At 41.2% G+C, this 23,601-nt stretch overlaps 1 protein-coding gene across 9 annotated transcripts in view; it reads right to left on the bottom strand.

Annotated features, from left to right (window-relative positions):
- Positions 1 to 23,601, bottom strand: part of SIPA1L1 (signal induced proliferation associated 1 like 1) — a 365,218-nt gene that overhangs the window by 84,222 nt on the left and 257,395 nt on the right. For all 9 annotated transcript variants that reach the window (XM_040477574.1, XM_040477573.1, XM_040477570.1 and 6 more), the window contains 2 exons: positions 21,485 to 21,673; positions 5,346 to 5,520 (listed from right to left, as the gene is read on the bottom strand). In XM_040477574.1, the coding sequence (XP_040333508.1) occupies positions 5,346 to 5,520; positions 21,485 to 21,673 (364 nt within the window). The remainder of the gene's footprint in view (positions 1 to 5,345; positions 5,521 to 21,484; positions 21,674 to 23,601) is intronic.

The following is a 23,601-nucleotide window of genomic DNA, read 5'->3' as shown; positions in this document are numbered from 1 at the left end:
ATGGGCGTGGGGTTGGTACTTAGGAATCAGCCACTAGTATTTTCTACCAACTCCTCACTTTGCGAGACACCTGCAATTACCTGGCTTCCCAATTTGGAAGTAAGAAGATCTGAATTTGAATGCCAGTGGCATCTTTGCTAAATGACCACAAACAAATCACATCACTTCTCTGCTCATTGATATTCTTGTTGCTGTAAGGATTAAGTGAATTAACGTATGTAGAGGTGCTAGCCCATAAAAGATGCTCAGGAAATGTGTTGATTGGAATTTGGAATTTTGTGCAGTTGAGGTGTAGTCTCCTTAAACAAGGACTTTTATGGATTTTCATTTCTTTGCCAAGCACATCCCAGAAACACTCAGAGGAAAAACCTTACGTTAAAGTAGTCTGAAGTTGAAGGAGGTGAAGAAAGAGTCCTTTCCTTCATTCATCAGTGTCTCTGACTCCAAATGCCCTTTGCATATGCAGAGCATTTAAACAATGCTAGTTTTACCCCCTTCCCTATCGAAGTTTAAATATTCCAAATACAGGAGGATTTATTTCCTTGGTTTTTAAAACACTGCTAACAAAAGGGGGAAGCAACAAGCATTCACTAATACTACAGCAAATTAATGAAGGCAAGGCTTGGAAGGAATGCTTACAAAGGGCTCCTAAAGTCTCCTCTGTTCTGACTTGACAAACAAGCCTCATTCAGGAAATGATTTCCCAAATAATAATCCATATGCACAGTTATAAATGAAGGTGGTCTCTAGCTTTCAAATAACACACTGCTTGGTGGGAAGTTTATTTTTGCATTTGCTGTAGAATGAGAGGATGGTAATTATCTAGAGGTTATATCATTCAAATAAGGAAACAAAGTAAGGAGGGGGAACAAAAACCCACTCCTGAAAATTTCTTCTTTGTGGAACTGTTCCACCCCGCCCCATTTGTAGCTTATTTGCTAAAAGACCTTACTTCTGAAAACAGGAAAATGGACTTTGTATGAAACACTGGCAAAGAGAAGAACCATTTCTTCTGAGCCTTTCCCTCCTTTACCAAAGTACTAAAATCCAAATATAAATGTAACGCATGACAAGTAGAGCTGTTTCATGAGTTGGCTTGGGTAATTTTAGCCCAAGGGCTGGAGACAAGGGGAAGAGTCACAGGCACAAGGCAGAAAGCCCTGGGCTTCACTGTATTTAATTCCACATTTATGCTTTCTCTGAACACCTCCTTAACCACAGCACTAGGATCTGTTCCACCTCACTAGTGCTTCCTTGCTGTCTAACATTGGGCATGTTAATCTAAAGAAGCCAATTCTGTAAAATGGGGAGAACCAGTACCTAGTAAACACTTTGAGGAGTAAATGAAATGACAAACACACAGAACATCTGGGACCTCGGCTTCCACCAGAGGTAACTTGGTACGGGACTTGTCCTCCCATCGTAAGTAACTAGAAAAACTGACGAAATATCTGAAACAACTTTTTTTTCAGACATTTTACAATAGGCAGCATTGGATAGTGATCCCAGAGAAAAAAGAATAAAAGAAGATGAGCCCTCTGATCCCACCAGGTTTTCTACCTGGAGGAACTTTTGGAACAGCGGCACAGTGCACGGCTTTGAAGAGGGAAAGCCAAAATATACTGGAGTTCAGGAAGCCTGAGGTAGTTGATATTCGCAGGGCAGCGTACCAAAGGGGAGGAAACTACACAGTGAAAGAGGTTCAGAAATCCGCATAAGGGTCTCCTTGAGTCTTGGGCTCACGATGAAGCTGCACACACACAGAGGAAGATTCCACAAGCCAGGCAAAGAAAAACTATTAGGGTAGTGTACAGCATGGTGACCACGGTGAATAATACTGTATTGCATATCTGCAAGTTGCTAGGAGTAGATCTTAGATGTTCTCATCGCAAGAAAAAAGATTTTTTGTAACCTTGTATGGTGACACATGTTAATTAGACTTGTGGTGGTGGTCATTTCACAATACATGCACGTATCGGATCATTATGTTGTACACCTGAAACTAACATAATGCTATATGTCAATTATAACTCAGTAAGAGAAAGAGGGAAAAACTATTAGGCAAAGAAAAACCACCAAAGAATCGTAAGGCAAACAATTCTCACGGCTGACATAGGGTTAGAAGGCACTCAAGTTCTAACCAGCCACAGTAAAGAGACCTCATTGAATATGCAGGTCCTCAGACATAAGAGAAGTCATGCCTTAGTAGCAGAGCTACATTAGAGAGTAAACACTGCCCTGGGTATGCTTAAGAACAAGATCCATAAAGATCAAGCTGTTTTGTAAGTAACTTAACTGCTCACCAAAGCAAAACTCAACACTCTTTGAAGAAGACAACACAATCTAGACACTCAACCAGAAAACATTCAGAATATATACTCTCCAATCAAAAGTAACCAGACACATGCAACGCTAAAATGTAACTCAAAAGCAAGAGAAGATTTGTTAAGTGGAGGCTTCAAATGACAAGGACGACAGAATTAGCATGCAGAGACTTTAACACAGCTATCATAAATACATCAAGGAGGGGCACCTGGGTGGCTCAGTTGGTTAAGTGTCCCAACTCTTGAGTTGGGCTCAGGTCATGATCTCGTGGTCGTAGGATTGAACCCTGCATCCGTGCTGGGGTGCAGAGCCGGGAGGCTGCTTGGGATCCTCTCTCCCTCTAGCCCTCCCCCACTCACGCATTTTCTCTCTCTCTCTCTCTCTCAAAATAAACACTAAAAAAATAAAATAAAATAAACATATTCAAGGATTTAAAGGACAACATGAACCTAATGAAGATAAACTAGATAACTGAGAAGAGGACCAAATACAATTCTGGCTTCTGAAGATGACAATATCTCAAATGAAAATTTCACTGGACTGGATTAACAGCAGATTAAGACACTGTAGAAGAAAAGCACAGTGAACTTGGAAGATATACTAATAGGAATTATCCAAATGGAAGCACAGGAAAAAAAAGGTTAAAAAAATTAAAACAGCTTCATTAACCTGAGGTACACTAGTGAGTGATCTAATGTATGTGTAATTGGAAATTCAGAAGATGGCAACAGAAAAAAAATGAAGATTGGCAATTACTACTTTTATTTGATGGAAACTATGAACCCACAGATCCAATCACACCTACACTGTCATATGTACAAGAAGTGATCCTATAGGAACACTTGTCCTGGAAAACATTTTCTCTTACTTATTATTTATTTATTTTGAAGATTTTTTTTTTTTTAGTTTATTTATTTTGAGAGAGAGAGAGCTAAAGAGAGAGAGAGAGAGAGAAAGAGAGAGCACAAGCATGGGAGAGACAGAGAAATTGGGGGGGGGGGCGGAGGAGGAGAGAAAAGAATGGGTCCCAAGCAGGCTCCACACTCAGTGCGGAGCCCAATACAGGGCTCGAACTCATGAACCATGAGGTCGTGACCTGAGCTGAAATCAAAAGTGAGACACCGGACTGAGCCATCCAGGTGCCCCAGCATTTTCTGTTTTTTAATGATTATACTGAAAGAGAGAGTTTCCTGACACAAAGTAAGGTTAGACAAAATGCGGTGAGATTATCTGCTAGCACACAGAGCAAAATCTTATCTTTGGGGGTGCCATGGCCAATGAGAAGCTGTGGGACGTGCAGTGGCTGGTTTTGACACTACTGGCTTGAAGTAAGAGAGATAAACATGCAAACTGCCTCTTTCAGAGCTTTACAATAGAAATACTTTCCGACTTTTTGTTCCCTGGAAGAAATCTGACACTCTGAAAGGACAGAAAAAGAAACTGTCTGCTCATTCCTCTGCTCATCAGCTATGCCCTGAAAGGTTACTAGGGGTCTTAAAGGAGGCACCACAGTGAAAAGGAACCCTTCCCTGCTGAATATTACAGAACAAGTATGCTGCTAGAGGAGGTCAGCTAACCCACGCTTATCCCCCTCTAGCCTGTGCAGCTATTGGGATTTTGAGGCAGAATATGCGTATGGTGCTTATTTTGTTTATTTCAGTGTCTTACTTGATGCCACACTGCTTAAGTATGGTCTTGCTATACTTTTCTCATATTGCCTTTCATCATCAAGAGGCAGCTGGGAATGTGTGAACACACAAATAATACACAGTTTTAATCAATTTCCAATCTGGCCATTCATGCATAGAAGCAGGGTGCTTAGTACACTCTTCCCAGAAGCTTTCATACAGCTCTTCGTGGTGGTGGTAATTTATAGGACACTGCAAACTAGGACAACATGAATGAAGCGTATAGGGCAAATGTCAGAAAATCTGGGAAAGAAGAGTTCAGGACATATTAAGATTTAACGTTTTACGCAATTGCAAGTAGAGTATGGAACGCTAAAATAATATTTAAGAGTCTAGGCTATTTATGGGCTTTAATAGTCTCTCCTGCATGTCGTTTCCAAGTTGGCAACAGCAAAACCATGGCAACAGGAAATTCTTCCCTGCAGTGGAGTTTATGAATGCTTTTCTGTTTTCATGACTCAACTCCTTATTTAATTTCCTGTACAGAAAATCGGAGATTACTATAGACTGCCATACAGATGTGCTAATCCAAAGACCCTCTCAAAGAAAAACAGGTCATAGGTGTCCATGGATGGATTCTGAGATAAAATTTAAAATTGCCTCCTCGCAGACACACAGCAGACATCAACACACTGTAACCTAAACAGATGTTGGAGAACGTAACTATTTTATTAACGGCGTGGGGAATGGGAGCGCACAACCTTGTGCGTTCATGAGCCACAGCTAAAAAGACTGTTCCAGTATCGTGCTCTTAATCAACATATTTCAGGAGCCAAACTAATACCAAAGCTAAGAGGCCTATTTCCTTAGGGATTCAATTAGAGTACGAACAATAAAAATAGAAAAGAGGCAAACAAAAAAACCTCAATCTTAATAGAAGACAAAAATGAAGAAGAAAACCCTTATCATGAAGATTGACTGCATCCATAAGCATGGGGATTACAAGATAAATCAACGAAAGTAAAAAATTCCAGGGCTTATGACCAGATGGCTACAAGATTCTGGAACTTTTAGTCGCTCTAACATTCACCTAACTATAGTGACATTTACACAACCCTATCCAGGAGCAATCCCGCGTGAGTTGCACCCCTGCCCTATCGCTCCATCCACGCTTCTGAGAACACCGTTTCTTTTTAACAGTCCGATCCTAGCTACTTTGATTACAGTCGTCAAATGTTTTGGGGCCGCGTCCTCCTTCTCTGGCTTCCTCTCCCCCATCCCCGGCGGTGTTCTGCAGTAAATGGCAATATTGTTTTATGGGCAATTTAGCAGATGAACATCAACACAGCAGGACGGAAATAAGCCTAGCAGGAGAGTGTAAGTATTTCTTACTTTTGGTGTCAAGCTGTGCACGGTACTTCTCAAATCCTTTGAGCCGAACGCGTTCTCCCAACAGCTGAAGGAATTCCTCAAAGGCCGGGCCGGCTGACTCATTGTTGTATATCTCTTCTTCGGTGCTCTGTCCAGCTCTGCAGTACATGATGCCTACCTTCTGCTGATAGTTCAGCTGCGAAGAGAGGCGGTACGAGGCATATAAATACAGGCAGATCCACTGTGCCCCACTGAGATGCTCCTAACTCCTGGAGGGCACGTGCCCAGCATGGCTAACAGGTCTCTTCTCTTCAAATCCTTCTGTCCTCTAATCCAAAAACTAACAGTGGAACCAGCATCTATAATTATAATCTTCACAAATTAACAGAGAAGGTCAGGAAAATGAATTGAAATTTTCTGTATGTCAAGATAATACATCATGAGAACAAATGTTGATACTTCAGGGAATTTTCTCTGAGTGGATTACAAAGTACAAAATGAGGCTATAAAAAAAAAATAACAACAACAGTTGGACAACAAAAGGTAATTCTTTTTCAATAATTTCCGCCTTTTAAAAAGGGAAGGCTGGGGCACCTGGGTGGCTCAGTCGGTTAAGCATCTTGGTTTCAGCTCAGGTCATGAGCTCATGGTTCGTGAGTTTGAGTCCCACATCGGGCTCCGTGCTGCTAGCACAGAACCTGCCCGGGATTCTCTCTTTCTCCCTCTCTCTCTGCCCCTCCCCAACTTGCTCTCTGTCTCTCTCAAGATATAATAAGTGAACTTTAAAAAAAATAAAAATTGAAAAAAATAAAAAAGGAAGTCCTTACAAATTTGAAAGCAGAATTCCACTACACAAAAAATACTTTAAAATTGTATCTTTTAAAATTCATATCGTTTTGGACTAAGCAGCCCATTAATGTTCTTGCTAATTTTTTTTTTCTGGTAAAACTGGGAAAGATTTCTCTCCCAATGCCATTTTTCCAATATACTAAATTATAAACCTCAGTTATATCTTTCTTAGAGCACTACCATCATCAACAATGTACTTTTCAAATATTTTTCTAAAAGATGAGTGCCTGAATAGAAACTTTAAAAGGGGCTTCATAATGGCAAATCAGCTAGTGGCAAACAATCCTTCCTCAGAGACAGTTAAAATGAAGCATTCAAGAGACTTAAATATGATGTGACATTAATCAAAATATTTACTCATCATTGAGAAGTCTAGTCATTCTGCAAACAAATTTTAAGGTGGTACTAGTCATTTAACAAGACTTTGTGTGTTGTTCTCAATACAAAAATTTAGACTTTGGGGGCGCCTGGATGGCTCAGTCAGTAAAGGAGCCGACTCTTGATTTCGGTTCAGGTCATGATCTCACAGTTCTGTTCGTGAGTTCGATCCCCACATTGGGCTCTGAGCTCACTGCGCAGAGCCTGCTTCAGATCTTCAGTCTCACTCTTTCCGTCCTTCCCTGCTCGCACTCTCTTTCTCTCAGAAATAAATACACGTTAAAAAAAAATTTTTTTTTTAAATACAGACTTTAAATTCTCTACTGAAATCGAGGCAATCCACACTGCTTTGGCCACGACTGCTGCCTCAGGCAATTTTTATCTCGTAAAAAAACGAAAGGGGGGGCGCCTGGGTGGCGCAGTCGGTTGGGCGTCCGACTTCAGCCAGGTCACGATCTCGCGGTCCGTGAGTTCGAGCCCCACGTCGGGCTCTGGGCTGATGGCTCAGAGCCTGGAGCCTGTTTCCGATTCTGTGCCTCCCTCTCTCTCTGCCCCTCCCCCGTTCATGCTCTGTCTCTCTCTGTCCCAAAAATAAATAAAAAAACGTTGAAAAAAAAATTAAAAAAAAAAAAAAACGAAAGGGACGAAAGGGACGGGAAGAGGCAAAATTGTAACAGCTAACATTTATTGAATACCCAGTGTAAGCCAATCATTGTTTAGTACTCAAGATACATTAGCTTATCTTCATAACAGCCCATAAGGCAATTATTCCTGGGTGACAGATAAGTGAAGGCGGAGACTGGAAAAGGAAGTAACTAGCCCAGTAGGGAGAGACACAAGACCACAAATTGTCAGTCCTGTGATTCAGCTCTCTTAAATATTACCACGACTCAACCAGGCTCGATTTCTATCGCTGCAACATCCGCCACAGCCCCGTATTTGCAATTCTGAAGTTGAGAGGTAAAAACAAAATGTAAGCAAGCACTTTTGGCAGTAAAACTTGATATGGACTGACATTAATACTTCTAGTTTATTTCTCATTGTGTGACTTCACATTTTTCCCCCCCTGGGGAAATACTTATGTGATTGCGGGGTGTTGTCTCGGATCCCATTGGGAATATCACTACATGCTGTATATATCCTCTGGACATTTCTGAGCTCTGAAACACATCGAGCTCTTACCGTTTTTACATAAGGGACTGTGAACCTGAACTACTCTTTCCAACTTTCTAAACCAGATGATTCAGAATAGTAACAGGAAAATGTCACAGGGGACAAACTCTTGTTTGCTTTCCTCCCTCCACTGCACACAACCTTGTTGACAAGGAAGCTCCATGGCCTTTACATGACCCAGAGACATGAGAGCTCCCTAGGAGTGCTCTAATCGCACAGAATTGGCTCTACCTTTCTCCGCCTCCTCCAACAAGCAGAAGGTAAAGTTCCCAGTCTGAAATTAGCAAATAACTGGATACGGTGATACTGGAATATTTTCAAAATAGCACGTGACATCACACCATTTCTATTTCATCATGGACAAAAGCACATCTAGGATTTAGTTCATTTCTGTATACCACACGTAGGAAAGTCGAAATAGTGCACACCACTGACATTTTGCCCTTCTCTCGGCTGGCTGGCTTCAAATGTCTGAATGTGGCTAATGCTGGCAGGAGGGCTCCCACAGGTAAAGACCTCAACTTGGCTTTAGAATCAATCTGAGTACCTACCCTAGTAAGACTTAACAAATAAAAAATAGCGGTAGCCTCCATGTCAGTTACAAAATAGTCCTTAATACAGCCAGACCCTTACTGTCTCCCTGCAGGGAGAGCTATCAAAGAGACAAAGCAATGCGGCGAAAGCAGGGGGTTTGGACTATTTGCTGTTTGGCTCTGTGCCTCCCAGATCAGCCTTTCTCATGCAACAATGTACAACAAAGTCACCCTGTTCAACAGAAAGCATCACAGGAGCACTGGGTTTGTGGATGGCTTTTTAAAACTTCTCAGATAAAGGCCTAAGAGTTCACTATGCAACATTCAGAGGCCTTCATTTATGTAAGAAAGGAGTTCGCTGCAGAGAAAAGTAAGGAAACTTCCCCCAAACCACTGGAGAAGCTGAATCCAAGGACAATGAGACAATGTGCCGCCTTCTTTTGACTGATTTCTCATACTCTAGTGAACTCCACCGGCAGCCAGGAGAACCAAGTGATGTCTGCTGCTTGTGAAAAGAAGGAGCCTTTAAGAGGATTAGGAAATCTGTTAGAATGTCAAATGTCCTTCGTTTAGGAATTGTGCCAAATGTCACTGCTCTATCCTCCAATGTGACAATATTCTTGGTTTCCACTGCAATTAAGTCAAGGTAGGTGGCATTCTCTGAACGCAGGCTCCTGTAATCCTTAGTTAGCAACCATGTTCTCTGCCAGAATGAGAGGAGCTGTTGAGGAGGAGTTATGTAAATGTAACGAGCAACATTTCAAGGGAAAGAGCAAATGTAAATGGAGTCAGAGCCGCGGATTGGGGTTTTGAGTTAGGAGGTTACGTAAAACAGCACTCTTTTTTGTGAGACGGGCACAAACACACGCGTATGGGTTTACACATACGAATACGTACTACTTCCATGTGATGCTCAAAACGGAGTCATGATGACACCACAAGCCATTCTGAGAACACGCTGTGTTTACCCACAGTTCAGGATTTTTGCTTTGGGTAATCCCAGGATCATGCTATACAATTCCATGCTTGCCAGGGAGCATTATGGACGTGTCTGGACACTCCACAAATGCTATAAAAAAGAATCACGGTCAATCCTACAGGACACAGGTTGTCTCTGAGATGAAGGCCTCGAGTCTGGATAAAGCAAAGTGTCCCGACCACCCGCCGAAAGTGACGCGGGCTCTCACAGCTCAGGACCAACTGTACGTAAAACTGTACTTCCTCTGATAAAGTGGATACTTCAACACAGAATCAAAGAAACGAAAACTGCAATCTGATTTCCGTAGCCCTGAGTTTCTGGAAAGATGGGATGATAAAGTCAGAGCCCTCCACCAGGAGAAACAGATTTGAAGAACCCGCTTCTCAGAGAACTGGTCTGAGGTTCCCCATTTTCACCTCTTCTTGCCTGCTGTCACAGCCTTGGGAAGGTCACTGGGGTGGCAAAGAGCACGAGAACAACCCAGTTCTTAAATTCTTATAAAACTTTTACAGGGTCTGATTTAATCCAGAAATTTAAAACCGTCACTAAAAGGTGCTTACTTTACTGTGAGGCAGTTCTCAAGAGTGTGGGCTGTGAAGCCTTGAGGAAGCCTGAATGCTACTCTGGGACACAGGTATTTGGGAATAGTTTGATCCCTACAGTTCCTGCTTTTTATTGAACTGTTAGGTCATACAACAGCAGTGTTTAATCTGAGGGTAATTTTGCCCCACTCACTATTGAGGCAAAACTACTGTGAGACTACTCCCTGCCATGTGAACTATGAGGTTCTCCAGTCGACCCAGTGGATGCAAAAACTGTCCTCGGCCTTGTGGGGGGACTGAGGATTTGCCTCTCTAAAACTGTAGGGGGGCTCTCAAGGCTCCTCCAGCAGTTTCCTCAAATGCATGCACTTACCCCTCCTGGGCTTCCCTGGACTCACCTGTAAGTCTCCACTCAGGGAGACTCCTTGGGCATTCCCTGCCCCCGCCCGGCCATGCTCCTCCCTGTGCTGCAGTCTGCAAACTCTTTAGGCAGAAAGCTGGTGTGACCTTACCCTTCATTTAATCTGTGTCCCAGCTCCCAGAGATCACTGTCCTTTGCTGCCTAATGCCCAATGTCATAAAAACCACGCTTTCATTGTTTTGCCTACTTTTTAAAAAGTTGTTTCAGATGGGAAGGTAAATCCAGTCCCTCTTTCTTAATCCTAGATGGAAGCAGAAATCTGGGGCGCCTGGGTGGCTCAGTGGGTTAGGCGGCTGACTTCGGCTCAGGTCACGATCTCGCAGTCTGTGCGTTCCAGCCCCGCGTTGGGCTCTGTGCTGACAGCTCGGAGCCTGGAGCCTGTTTCGGATTCTGTGTCTCCCTCTCTCTGACCCTCCCCCGTTCATGCTCTGTCTCTCTCTGTCTCAAAAAATAAATAAACGTTAAAAAAAAAAATTAAAAAAAAAGAAATCTACCCTTGAGTTTTTGTCAACTTTATTGGTATATAACTTCTGAAGTTAACTGCATCCATTTGATTTAATGAGTTCTAACACATCTGTACCACCATTAAAATATAAAATTATTTCCATCATCTCCAAGTTTCCTGGTTCCTGTGTACAGCCCATCCCTGCATCAACTAACTCAAGTGACCAGTTTTTCCCCCCAACTGTAAATTAGTTTTGCCTACATCTTTAAAGAAGATTTTTATTGGGGAACATCCATTGTGAGAGTTACTCTTTTGGCACTCTAGATAAACTCCTGGCGGCTTCTACCTAAAATCAAATGGCTGATTTTAACAGCTAGTTGTCCTGTTCTTCTTTGAAGGTGTTTCTCCCCCCCCTCCCCCGGCTATTTAAGATTTTTTCCCTTTTTCTTCTAAGTTCAGAAATTTTGATTCTGGTGGACATATGCCTAATTTTCTTTGTATTCATCTTGCTTAGGGCAGGAGGAGCTCCATAAATCATCTTAATTCATTGTCTTTCATCGGTTCTGGAAATCTTCTACCGGTATTTCTTCAAATATTGATTCTGTCCCCTAAAGAATGCTTTACTTGGTTTCCTCCTGGGAATTCCATTACATATATGTATTTCACTGTGGCCCAATGTGTTTTAGGTACTTTTCTGTATTTCTCATATTTTTTGTCTCCATTCTTCAGTTAAAATTATTCTGGTAACTGCACCCCTAGGTTTATTGCAACATTATTTACATAGCCAAACTATGGAAGCAACCTGAATGCCCATCCACTGATGAATGGATAAAGATATGGGGTGTGCATATGTGTGTGTGTATGTATGTACGTGTATAAACACATGTGCGTGCGCGTGTACACGCACACATATTCACAAAGTATTATATAGCCATAGAAGAAGAATGAAATCTTGCCATTTACAACAATATGGATGGATCTAGAGAATATAATGCTAAATGAAACAAGTCAGTCAGAGAAAGACAAATACCACATGACCTCATTCATATGTGGAATTTAAGAAACAAAACAAATGAACAAAGGGAAAAAGAGAAACCAGGAAACAGATTCTTAACTATACATTTTTTTTTTAATGTTTATTTATTTTTGAGAGAAACAGAGTACAAGTGGGAAAGGGGAAGAGAGATGGAGACACAGAATCTGAAGCAGGCTCCAGGCTCTGAGCTGTTAGCACAGTCCGATGTGGGGCTCAAACTCATGAACCGTGAAACCATGACCTGAGCCGAAGTCAGACGCTTAATAGACTGAGCCACCCAGGCGCCCCCAAGCTCTTAACTATAGAGAACAAACTGATAGTCAACAGAGGAGAGTTGGGAGGGGGTAGAGGGGGGAACTAGGGGATGAAGATTAAAGAGAACACTTACAGTAAATGTTGTCACGAAGAAAAGAGAAGAAAAGAGAAGAAGAGAGAAAAAGGAAAAGAAAAAGAGAAATGATTTTTTCTCTTCTGCTCTAATATGCTCTTAAACACATCTATTTAAATTTTAACTTTGGCCTTTGTTTTTCCATTCCAGATTTTCAATGACTGTTTTACAGATTCAGTGATCCCTGAACTCTGTTTTTGATTTCTGCAGCCCTCATGAAATCAAGGCTAATTTGTCACCTAACTTTTATCTGAAACTTTATTGTTAATTTTGATGAATACATTTTCTCAGTTATCTTCTATGAATCAAGTTTTTGGTGTTATGTTTCAGAACTCTTTACCAGGTCCTAGATCCCAAAAAGTTTTTCCTACATCACTGTCAAAATTTGTATAGTTTTATATTTCAATCAGTGATCAATTTGAATAAATTTCTGTACAATGTGTAATATTTAGGTCAACATCATTATTTTTTCTATGGATATTTAATTGTCCCAGCACCTTTGTTTGGAAAGCCTATCCTGCCTACATCAAACTGTTGTTAGACCTTTGTCAAAATCACGTGGATATATGTGGGGATGGGTGCTATTTCTAGTTTCTCTATCCTGTTCCACTGATCTATGAGTCTGTCCTCCCAATAATATAATGCAGTTTTGATTCATGTAGTCACATAATAAGTCTTGAAATCAAATACAATGATTTCTCCCACTTCATTCTTCTTTTTCAAAATTGTTTTAGATATTTTAGGTCTTTTGCCTTTCCATATAAATTTCAAAATAATCTTGTCTACAATTACAAAAAAATCTTACAGAGATTTCAATATCGTGCTAAGGGTATGTTAATTAGGGCAAAATTGACATCATTAAAATCTTGAGTTTTTCAATCCATGAACATAGTATGTCTCTCTGTTTAGTTAGGTCTTCTTTAATTTCTTTCATCAGTGTTTTATAGTTTTTAGCACACTAGTCCTATACATGTTTTGTTAGATATACACCCAAGCATTTCATTTTTTATTATGGGATTAGAAGTGATATTGTATTTTAATTTTAGCTTCCACATGTTCATTAAAATAAATCAAACTGAGAACTACACCAAAGCAAAAAGGCTTTGCCCAACAAAGGAAACCATCAACAAAAGGAAAAGGCAACCTACTGAATATATTTGCAAATGATATATCTGATCAGGGATTAATATCTGAAATACACAAAGAACATATTCAACTCAACACCAAAGAAAAAATGACCCCAAACAAGTAACTGGGGCACGACTATGGGCAGAGAACCTGAACAGACATTTTTCCAAAGAAGACATACAGATGCCAAGAGACACATGAAAAGATGCTTAACATCACTAATTATCAGGGAAATGCAAATCAAAACCACAATGAAATATTACCTTATTACGTGTCAGAATGGCTACAGTAAAAAACATGAGAAATAGTAAGTGTTGGTGAGGATGTGGAGAAAAAGGAACTCTTGTGCACTGTTGGAAGGAATGTAAATTGGGGCAGCCCCTGTGGGAAACAGTATAGAGGTTCCTCAAAAAATGAAAAACAGAAATAACATATGATTCAGTAATGCCACTACTGGGTATTTACCCAAAGAAAATGAAAACACTAATTCAAAAAGATAAATTAACCCCTATGATTATTATAGCATTATTTCCAACAGCTAAGACCCAGAAGCAAACTAAGTGCTCATCAATAGAAGAATGGATAAAGAAGATGTGGTGTGTGTGTATGTGTATGTGTATACATATATATATATATACACACACATACACACACACACACACACACACACACACACACACACACACACAATGGGATATTACTCAGCCATAAAAAGGAATGAGATCTTGTCATTTGTGACAACATAGATGGACCCAGAGAGTATCATGCTAAGTGAAGTAAGTCAGAGAAATACAAATCATATGATTTTGTTTATATGTGAAATCTAAAACAAAGCAGAAACAGACCTATAAATACAGAGAAATGGTGGTTGCCAGAGTGGGTGGGTGGGTGGGTGGGTGGAAAGGACAACGCAGATGAAGGGGAGTGGGAGGTACAGGCTTCCAGCTGTGAAATGAATAAGTCATGGGGATGAAAGATACAGCATAAGGAATGCAGTTAATGGTGCTGTAACAGCACTGTATGATGACTGATGGTAGGCAGCTACACTTGCGGTGAGCAGAGCATAAGGCACAGACTGGCTGAATCACTAGTACGTACATTATAGTGCACCGAAGCTAATGTCACATTGTGTGTCAACTACCCTTCAACTAATACAAACGACAAAGATACCAAATTGATTGTTGTGAGTTGATGCTGAATCCCGCAACCCTGCTGAACATACCTTCTAGTTCTAGGAAGTTTTTGTAGCTTCCTCGGGGCTTTGTACATAGACTATCAAGCCACCTGAAATAGGGAAAGTTTTATTTTTTTTTTCCCTTTCTCTAACATCTTTTATTTCTTTTTCTTGCCTTACTGTGCTGCCTAGCACTTCCAGTATCATGTCGAATAGCGATGGTGACACTGTATATCCTTGCCGTGTTAACACGAAGTCTTTCATCGTTAAGGAGGATATAAGCTGTAGGTTTTTGGTAGATGTTTTTCATTAAATTGAGCCAGTTCCCCTCTATTCTCATTTTATCACAAACGACCACTGTGTTGTTCCTCAAATCCCACGGTCCTTAGCCGGTCTGCCTCCTCTCTATCCTGAAGATTCATTTTATGTTTACTTTTCATACAATGTACAAGGCATTTAGCTGTACTTAGCAGGAAGAATAGGGGAAAAAAATAGATATACCCCGTATTTCCAGATGTGAAACTACAAACTTACTTTTTAAAAATATTTTGTCCAGTGTTCCTGGTTCTTCTCATTGGGTGGTCTGGTCTGCAACAAACTACTGTGTCATTACCGGACATGAAGATCTTGTTCTTTTTGAAAAATCCTCATGATTCACCCTGACAGCATTTACTTTGGTTTGTTCTTTATAAACATGACAACTTTTTTAAACCACTTCTTAAAGATTCATCACTCTACTGTCCCCTAAAAAAAGAATGTCAAAGAGACTGGAAAAATTCAGTGTTGTGAGCAAAATATGATGTTAGAAAATGTATCCTCATTGGAAATTACTAACAAAAATAAAACTGCTTTTAAAAAATGAAATGGATACTGGGTAGGAAAGTTATTTTAAAAATCTGACTGCGATGCTGTCAAAATTATTTATATATGTGCACAGCCATTCTGATCTATTTTTATCTTTGGCATAACATGTTCTATACACACACGCAATAGTCTTCTCTAATGTTGTGCAAAACTTCTCACAAAACTAAAAAGCTTCATATTGGGTATTAAATTGATCTGACACGAAGATGAATTTCAGTTATACAGAAAAAGGCTCTTCATTACAGCATTGTTTGTAACAGGAAAAGAGTGGAATCAATCCAAGTGCCCAACATTAGGGCACCTGATAAAATAAACGATGGTACAGAAACAAAATAGAATACTATGCAGCCATAGAAACAATGGGAAAGCTTTCTGTATACTGACATAGAAAGGTCTCCAAAACACATTACTCGGTGAAAAAGAGAAAATGTCCAGAGCGTGTTGTATATTCTAAGGAAGAAGTAAGACTCTAGATGCATATTTGATGATGTCTGTATAGAGACACAGGAATATGTAAGAAACTAATGAAACTGGTAACTATGAGATCCCTCAAAATAAACAGAATTACTTGGATTTCTGCACCATTTGAAGATATTAGCTAGTTTATTCCCATGGGAAAGGAACTAGCTTAAATTTTTAATTTAATGCTGAATTTAAGACACAATCCACAATTCAAAGTTGAGCCTGAAACAGCTGCACTCTCTGGACTGTGAACCAAAGGGTCCTCACTGCATGTCGCTGCCACGCGGAACTCCACCACTGCAAACCGCGGTTGTTCCACAGCCAAATGTCTTCCAAATGCCACTGCTGTCAGTTGTGTTAATCACAGAACCCTACCACTGGAAAGGTTCCCAACAAGTCACCCATCCCTGCCTTAGCCAGGCAAAAGAGCACGGAGGAGCCAGTGCAGAGTAATCATCACTTGTGAACAGACAAGATAAAGCTACCAATAATGCCACACTGCCTTCTTCCACTGACCTGACAACTGTCGTGTATATTTCCTTCCTGATGATGTACATACAGACCCATGAATTGTCTAGAACCAATGTGTGGCCATCTGAACTTTAGTTTGTGCATTAGCTGTTATCATAATCTAGGATAAAATTTCAGGAATGGCAACTGTTCTGCCACAGCCTCATTCATACAAAATGGGTCTTGGGAAAAATGTTTTCTTTATGGTTCGTTCTTTAAATCTTGCTGCCTGAATCAAAGAAGAAAGCAGCTGGTCAAACTCATTTATCCTCAATAAAATAATGCAACATGGCAACGAATAGGCGAAGTCAGCAGCAAATTTCATCCGTGTCCTTAATCAAGGAATCAGTGCTATTTGTGATCAAATAAACCTTGCTTCTTAACATTTGTTCTTCAGATAAATATTGCAAACCTAATTTAGAGATGATCACCTTTCCCCTTCAATGTCAGTAACTTGAAGGTAAGATTTTAAGGAATAGAAAACCCCAAAAATATTTTCATTTCTTTGCACTTTTAATAATTACCTAGAAAAACAGTGGAGATACTCATTTAGGAAAACCACTACCACATACATGAAACTTGACGTTTCCTAATGAAAACAGGACTACCAATTTTCTCTACTGCAAACTGGCTATAGTACTTTAACATGTTCTATTTAATACTGGGCACTGAAGCCAGCAGCAATAATGCTGAGAGCCATCTTTCCAGTTTCCTCTCCCACTCAAGGGGAGAGAAAAGGAGGATGGGGTATTTAGTGCATTGGGTAAGAAGGGAGGCTGTGGAGTCTGAATGCTTGGATTTAAAACCCGCCTCCACCAGATCCTAACTGTGACTGGTGTGGTCTTGCAGCATCTTTGTGCCTCAGCGTCCTTGTCTGTAAAATAAGAACAATAAAAGCACTGACATCAAAGGATTCTGAGGATTAATTAAAGTAATTCATGTAAACTGCTTCACATGGTACCTAGCTTGGTCACTGCCCAATAAAAAGTATCTATTTTTATTACTCTCTTACATGTGCCTTACACTCCTGTTCCGCAAGACTGCTTGCTGCCATAACCACACTGTGCTTTCATCCCTCTGTGTTTTGTGCTTTTTGTTCTGAATCTAGACCACCCCATTGCTTGTTCTCTGGCCTGATGAAACCCTCTTCCCTTCCATGGCCCATCTTGGAAATGGGCCTAACCAATCATGACTTGGCCCTGTTGGCTTGCACCTCCAGTGCTCTTTGTTTGCCGTTCTTTTATTACACTCATTATATTAAACCTGACTTTCATTACAGTAATTGATGACCTCGTCTCCTTCTTGGGGAAGGATTGTGTCTTACTAGCCCATTTACTCTCCATAGTCTTTAACAATCCGCCAAGAGTGATTACTCAATGAGCATTTATTAGATTTGAAACAGTTGTGCTTACTTATGACAGTAAGCATAACATATTATACTACCTATGACAGCAGCTCTCTCATGGGATGCTTGCAAATGTTCAATGAGATGGCGCATGTAAAGGGCTACTAGCAAGTTTTATTATTTTATCATTATCAACCACAGCTAAGAGTTCCATGTGCCCGGCATGGTGGCTTTTCATTCCCCTTGCACAGAGTAGGTGAAATGAAGGTGCTTTTTAAATGACTGATGAAGAAAAATGGCGCTGATCCGGCAAATTGGCTACATTATTAAACAGCCGGCTTGGATAATGAAATTCCTGATATTTTACAGCATAGTTTTGAGGATCAAAATAATTCAAGACCTGAAAAAATATAACTTGCAAATCTTATAAACGAAAGGTAGCATTATGCAAATGTGTGTACCCAGCGTTCAGGACTACTGAGGGTTTTGAAAACAGCACTGAGAACTTCCGACATTCTCCATCTTCTCAACCATAAACGAGGCCAATAATTAGAACCTCCATGCAGGGCGCTAGGACGAGTAAATCAGGCAGTGTGGTGAAGTGCTTATGGAAGTGTGATAAGTAAACACACATGCTGATCTAATTTGTTATTATCATAAGTGATGCTCTCAATTATCTAGTAAGTGAAGATCTAGAACCATGACCGATTAAGTCCAGAGTTGATGCAGATGTTCTTAAGTCACACACTGTTCCCAACTCTTGACAGTGTGAAATCACTGGTAGGTCACTGCCCTGTACAGGATGATGGACGTGGACATCAATGAATAGTGAAAGGCCCAGAAAAGTATCAGGGAGGAGAATGTAAAAGCTTGGATAAGCCCCATACATAACTGGGATAAGCATACATTCATTTCTAAAACTTCAGGAATCAAAATGCCTCTTCAGTTCCTGCAAACATATCAGTCTAGTCAAATGAAGAACACATTTTTATATTTTTGTGAAATGCTTTCTTTTACATATTACAGACATAATTTTAATTCGTCCTTCTATTCATTTCGGCTTTTAAAAGTGGTAAAATGAGAAAATAAAGCAACAGAGATCCGAAAGGCAAAATGCCACAATGAAGCAAGCAAACAATGTTTTCTTTTTCCAAGCATAATTATGTAAGCTGTTTAAAGGAAAAAAGCTACTAAAGCAATCATTTAAATAAAACTTAAAGGGAGATCTAGAAGTTCTTTTCACTGAGTCTAATTTCTTGGTATCACTCTACAAATCTTTTTAAATGTAAGGATGTACAAAGCACGAAATTTTTTAAAATGACGACAAGGATGGAAACAAAATGTTTTGCAATGATTCAAATGTGTAATCTACTGCACTTACATGCATTTTTTAAAAAGAAATCTGTATATGTACAAGGCACCAAAATAATCATTTTCTCGAAATGATTCCAAGGCATTAATGAGATTTTCTACCAAAAAAAGAACTCCCCAGACTAAACGCCTAAGTATGCATGTCATGTGCTTTTTACCAGCACAATCCTGGCTTTGAATGCTATGGAGACATAAATGAAAAGACAGAGGCCAAGGGGGGTGCCCCTTAGTTCAGATTTAGAATTGCATATATGGAAGATCAGGCTTTAAAGTTTTAGGTTCTACTGCCTAGTAAAATTTCCAAAATAAAACTGGGGAGATGCCCATCGGTTGCCAAATTTTAATTTCGCAGAGGAAAGGCATTACAGAAAACAACTAACATATATCGTCATCAATAATTTATGAAGGAAAGGATCATTTTAATACCTGCTAAGCATAAGAAGCCCTAATTTTAGAATGGACAGTTTTATGAATTAAATCAATTTAAGTTGAACTCACTGTACAGTGGTCTTATTTTTTCTGTGTTGATGGGATTAGGAATAGTTCATCACTAAGACAGGGCATAACATGGGCTAGCGGTCCCACAAAATAACTTGTTCTAATGTAGGATTTAGAATGTTCAATTTGTGATTACATTATCAGTGTCTAAATGTGACTCTCCTTGGGGCACCTGGATGGCTCAGTCGGTTAAGCATCCAACTTTGGCTCAGGTCACTATCTCACAGGTCGTGAGTCCAAGCCCAGCATCGGGCTCTGTGCTGACAGCTCGGAGCCTGCAGCCTGCTTTGGATTCTGTGTTTCCCCCTGTCTCTGCCCCTCCCCTGCTCATGCTTTCTCTCTCTCAAGAATAAATCAACATTAAAAAAATTTTTTTTTAATGTATTCTCCTTGAAAAACATGGTCACTGAAAAGACTGAATCCACACAGTGGAGCCTAATCCTCATTTTTCTCTATTCCTCCTTTGTTAGACTGAATCTTCAGAACACTTACTGGAAAACAGCCCCCAAATAGTTAAGCTCACTAGTGCACCAGCAGTCTTCTGACACATTCAAAGTGCTCCCTTGTTTCCATGTTATAAACGTGGACATACACAGCCTGCTGCTGGTGGTCCACGTGTGGCACAGACATCAGCTGGCCTTTCTCACAAGTGAAACGAATGAAGAGAGAGAGTCATGATAAGAAAAGCTGTGTCCAACCATTGGTTCCCAATATATCCCTAGTGGCTGAATTAAAAGAACACACCTTGAGACAGACTTTTTCTTTTTCTTTTTTTTTTTTTTTTTTTTTTTGGGGGGGGGGGGGACAGAGAGAGACAGAGCATGAACGGGGGTGGGGCAGAGAGAGAGGGAGACACAGAATCGGAAACAGGCTCCAGGCTCTGAGCCATCAGCCCAGAGCCTGACGCGGGGCTCGAACTCACGGACCGCGAGATCGTGACCTGGCTGAAGTCGGACGCTTAACCGACTGCGCCACCCAGGCGCCCCAGAGACAGACTTTTTAAAATTCCCATTCATTTTAATAACGTTGGAATTTTTGGTTAATTAAGGAGATACCATCAAAATTAGTTTATAAAATGGCATTCAATAAAGAGACCGATTTTGTTTGGAGGGTGTTTTTTTTAATGCAATAATAAAGCTATGATCACTCATATTACTAGGATGTAATATGGCTAAAACGGTTCAAGGACGTTCAAAGAGTCAGAGTATATAAATAAAACATCTAACAAAACTAGCCCAGATGTTCAAATTATTCCAAGCAGAATGTGGGCCCGCTCCCTGGTTAGTGGATTTGTGAGATCATAGTTTTTCATTCTCTACCCTTGTGCTGCCTCTGTATGGACTGTCCTATCACCCAGCTGCATCTTGACCAAATGGCCACACAGGAAGTACAGGAAGCATAGAAGTAAGAAAATCCTGAGCATTTTCATTTTGTTACTAATTGGGACACAAATTTTTAAAATTCTGTATTTAGAAATCTTGGCTAGAAAACATCTTTGGTGGTATAAATAGGCTTTAAAAACTGAAGCTTTTAAGAACAGCTGTACTGTGGACAGTGGCTAACAGTACAGGCTCTGAACTTATTAACTGTGTGAACTTGGGCCTACTATTCCATCTCCTTATGCCTCAGATTCCTCACCTCTAAAATGGAGACAAGGTCTCCATTAATGGTGCCAGTCTCATAGGGTTGGGAGATGAAATGGGTAACATATTGAAGGCACTGAAAACAGAGCCTGGTGAATATATTACTCTTATTGCTACTATTTATTCTTAGAATCCCTGAAAAATTCACTGCATTTATGGAAGATTTTACACTAAAAGAGTTGAACACAGTTTAAGAACCCTATTTATCGATTCTGACACAGAAAATTTCATCAGATGAAGAATGTTCAAAGTTCAGAGAGTTAGGAAAACAGAAAACGCGTAATTGCAAAGAGATCGACCATGCTCTGCAATAAATGCCATCCGTTTAACAGGTCAAAAAAGAAACCTCAAGTTCCGTATTCTGGACACCTAGCGGGAAATCTGAGTGACAAGAACGTCTTCCCCCAGAAGCCAAACTTACCCCTTGTTCGTCCAGTTTCATGAGTTGCTCTGTGACTTTGGGAGTGTTGAAGGCCAACCTCAGGCACTGGACGTTGAGCTCAGGAATCACGTGCTCCAGCACTTCCTTCAGGGGCAACCCTCTGGCTGTCGAGTGCTTCGCCGTTGAGGGAATGGCATCCTCCAGGACTGAACCTCTCAGGGTCATGAGCTGAAAACCAGACATGTGCTCCAGTGAGGTCTCTCCCGGTGTGGGAGAGGAGTAAATACATCACATGCTCTGAAGGCCTAGACTCAGATGCCCCCGAGGAGCCGGGAATGACTTCTCAAAGGCTTAGATACTTTGTGTATGGAAGACAAGGCCAACACTTTTTCTTCTTTTTTTTTTAAAGTTTTTTTTTCAATGTTTATTTATTTTTGACAGAGAGAGAGAGAAAGACACAGCATGAGTGTGGGAGGAGCAGAAGAGAGGGAGACACAGAATCAGAAGCAGGCTCCAGGCTCTAAGCTGTCAGCACAGAGCCCAACATAAGGCTCGAACCCATAAACTGTGAGATCATGACCTGAGCCGAAGTCTGACACTGAACCAACTGAGCCACGCAGGTGCCCCTATTTTTTTCTTTTATAGAAAGAGAAAGAATGTGCATGAGCAGGGGAGAGGGGCGGAGGAAGAGAAGGGGAGAAGGGGAGAGAGGGAGGGGGGAGACAGAGAGAGAGAGACAGAGAGAGAATATCTTAAGCAGGCTCTAGGCTCAGCATGGATCCCCATGCCAGACTAGATCTCATGACCCTGGGATCATGACCTGAGCCGAAATCAAGAGTTAGACGTTCAACCGACTGAGCCACCCAGGTGCCCCAAGGCCAACACTTTCAAGAAGACCCAGACAAGCCCAAAGGAACTCAGAGTCAAGCCTTCCAAGGAGATCTACTTTAAAGCCAAATAAGGTATTTCCTTCAAGAACTCAGTAAGATCTAGACCTTTATATGGCTTATAAAATGTCACTAACCAGGAAATTAAGAAGACATCCCAGAGAAGCATCTGAAGAATGCTCAGGATTTACATGTTATACCTTTCTGATTTACAAGAGATAAGGGTCAAGTTTTATTTTTTTTTATTTATTTTTGGGACAGAGAGAGACAGAGCATGAACGGGGGAGGGGCAGACAGAGAGGGAGACACAGAATCGGAAACAGGCTCCAGGCTCCGAGCCTTCAGCCCAGAGCCTGACGCGGGGCTCGAACTCACGGACCGCGAGATCGCGACCCGGCCGAAGTCGGACGCTCAACCGACTGCGCCACCCAGGCGCCCCCAAGTTTTAAATTTCATAACATATCATGGACAAGCATAAACTACTTATATCCCCAAATGCTACCACAAGACGACGACGACTGTTAGTACAGCAGCAGAGTCTACAGCACTGCAAATTACTTTAGATTTCCCCTTATTTCTAGAAACACTTTCCATTATTATGAAATAAACAGAAGCAAAGAAATTTCCCCGTGTAACGAAGATTTGTTAGAGTAAACAAGAAGCCCAAAGCGGTCGCAATTCCCAAAAGGTGTCGCGTGGCTAAGTTGTTAACGTAACGTAAACACTGTATGTGACCTACGAAAAAAGCCCCACTGCACTGAACCCCTTTCCATGAGGCCTGTAGGTTACACGGGAGTGACAGGAGCTAACAGAGGAGGGCGTGTCGACAGGCAAGTGTGGCACGTGCGAGGGAAGAGACACACAACCTCGAATTCGGAAGGCTGTATTTACTGGGAAAGGGTAACAAGTTCGGGGCCCAAGAGAGTCCAAAGGCAGAAAACGGAGCATCATGGCTCAGAGCACAAGAAAAGGCCCTCGCGGAAGAGGTGGCACTGAAAAGGCACCATGAAACCTGGGGAGGATTCTGGAAAATGTCAGAGAGCAACGGCACGGAGATGAGAGAGCACGGGGCGTGGGCGTGAAGGAGCCACGGCTATGGTGCAGACAGAGCTGACAGAGCTGACAGAGCACAAGGGCAGGGTGGGGAGAGCCCAGAGCGGGCGTGTGCACCCATCAGGCTCCCAGGGGCAACCTCAGACCCTGAGTGCGGAGGGTGATGCGTCCCTCGAGAGGAACCGCAAGAGGAAGAAGCCAGAGGAAGAAGCCGCA

Source organism: Herpailurus yagouaroundi, unplaced genomic scaffold (genome assembly GCF_014898765.1).
Source record: "Herpailurus yagouaroundi ecotype Mexico unplaced genomic scaffold, PumYag 141, whole genome shotgun sequence".
NCBI lineage: Eukaryota > Metazoa > Chordata > Mammalia > Carnivora > Felidae > Herpailurus > Herpailurus yagouaroundi.
Note: the sequence above shows the minus strand (reverse complement) of the source record. Positions and strands in the feature narration are given on the sequence as shown.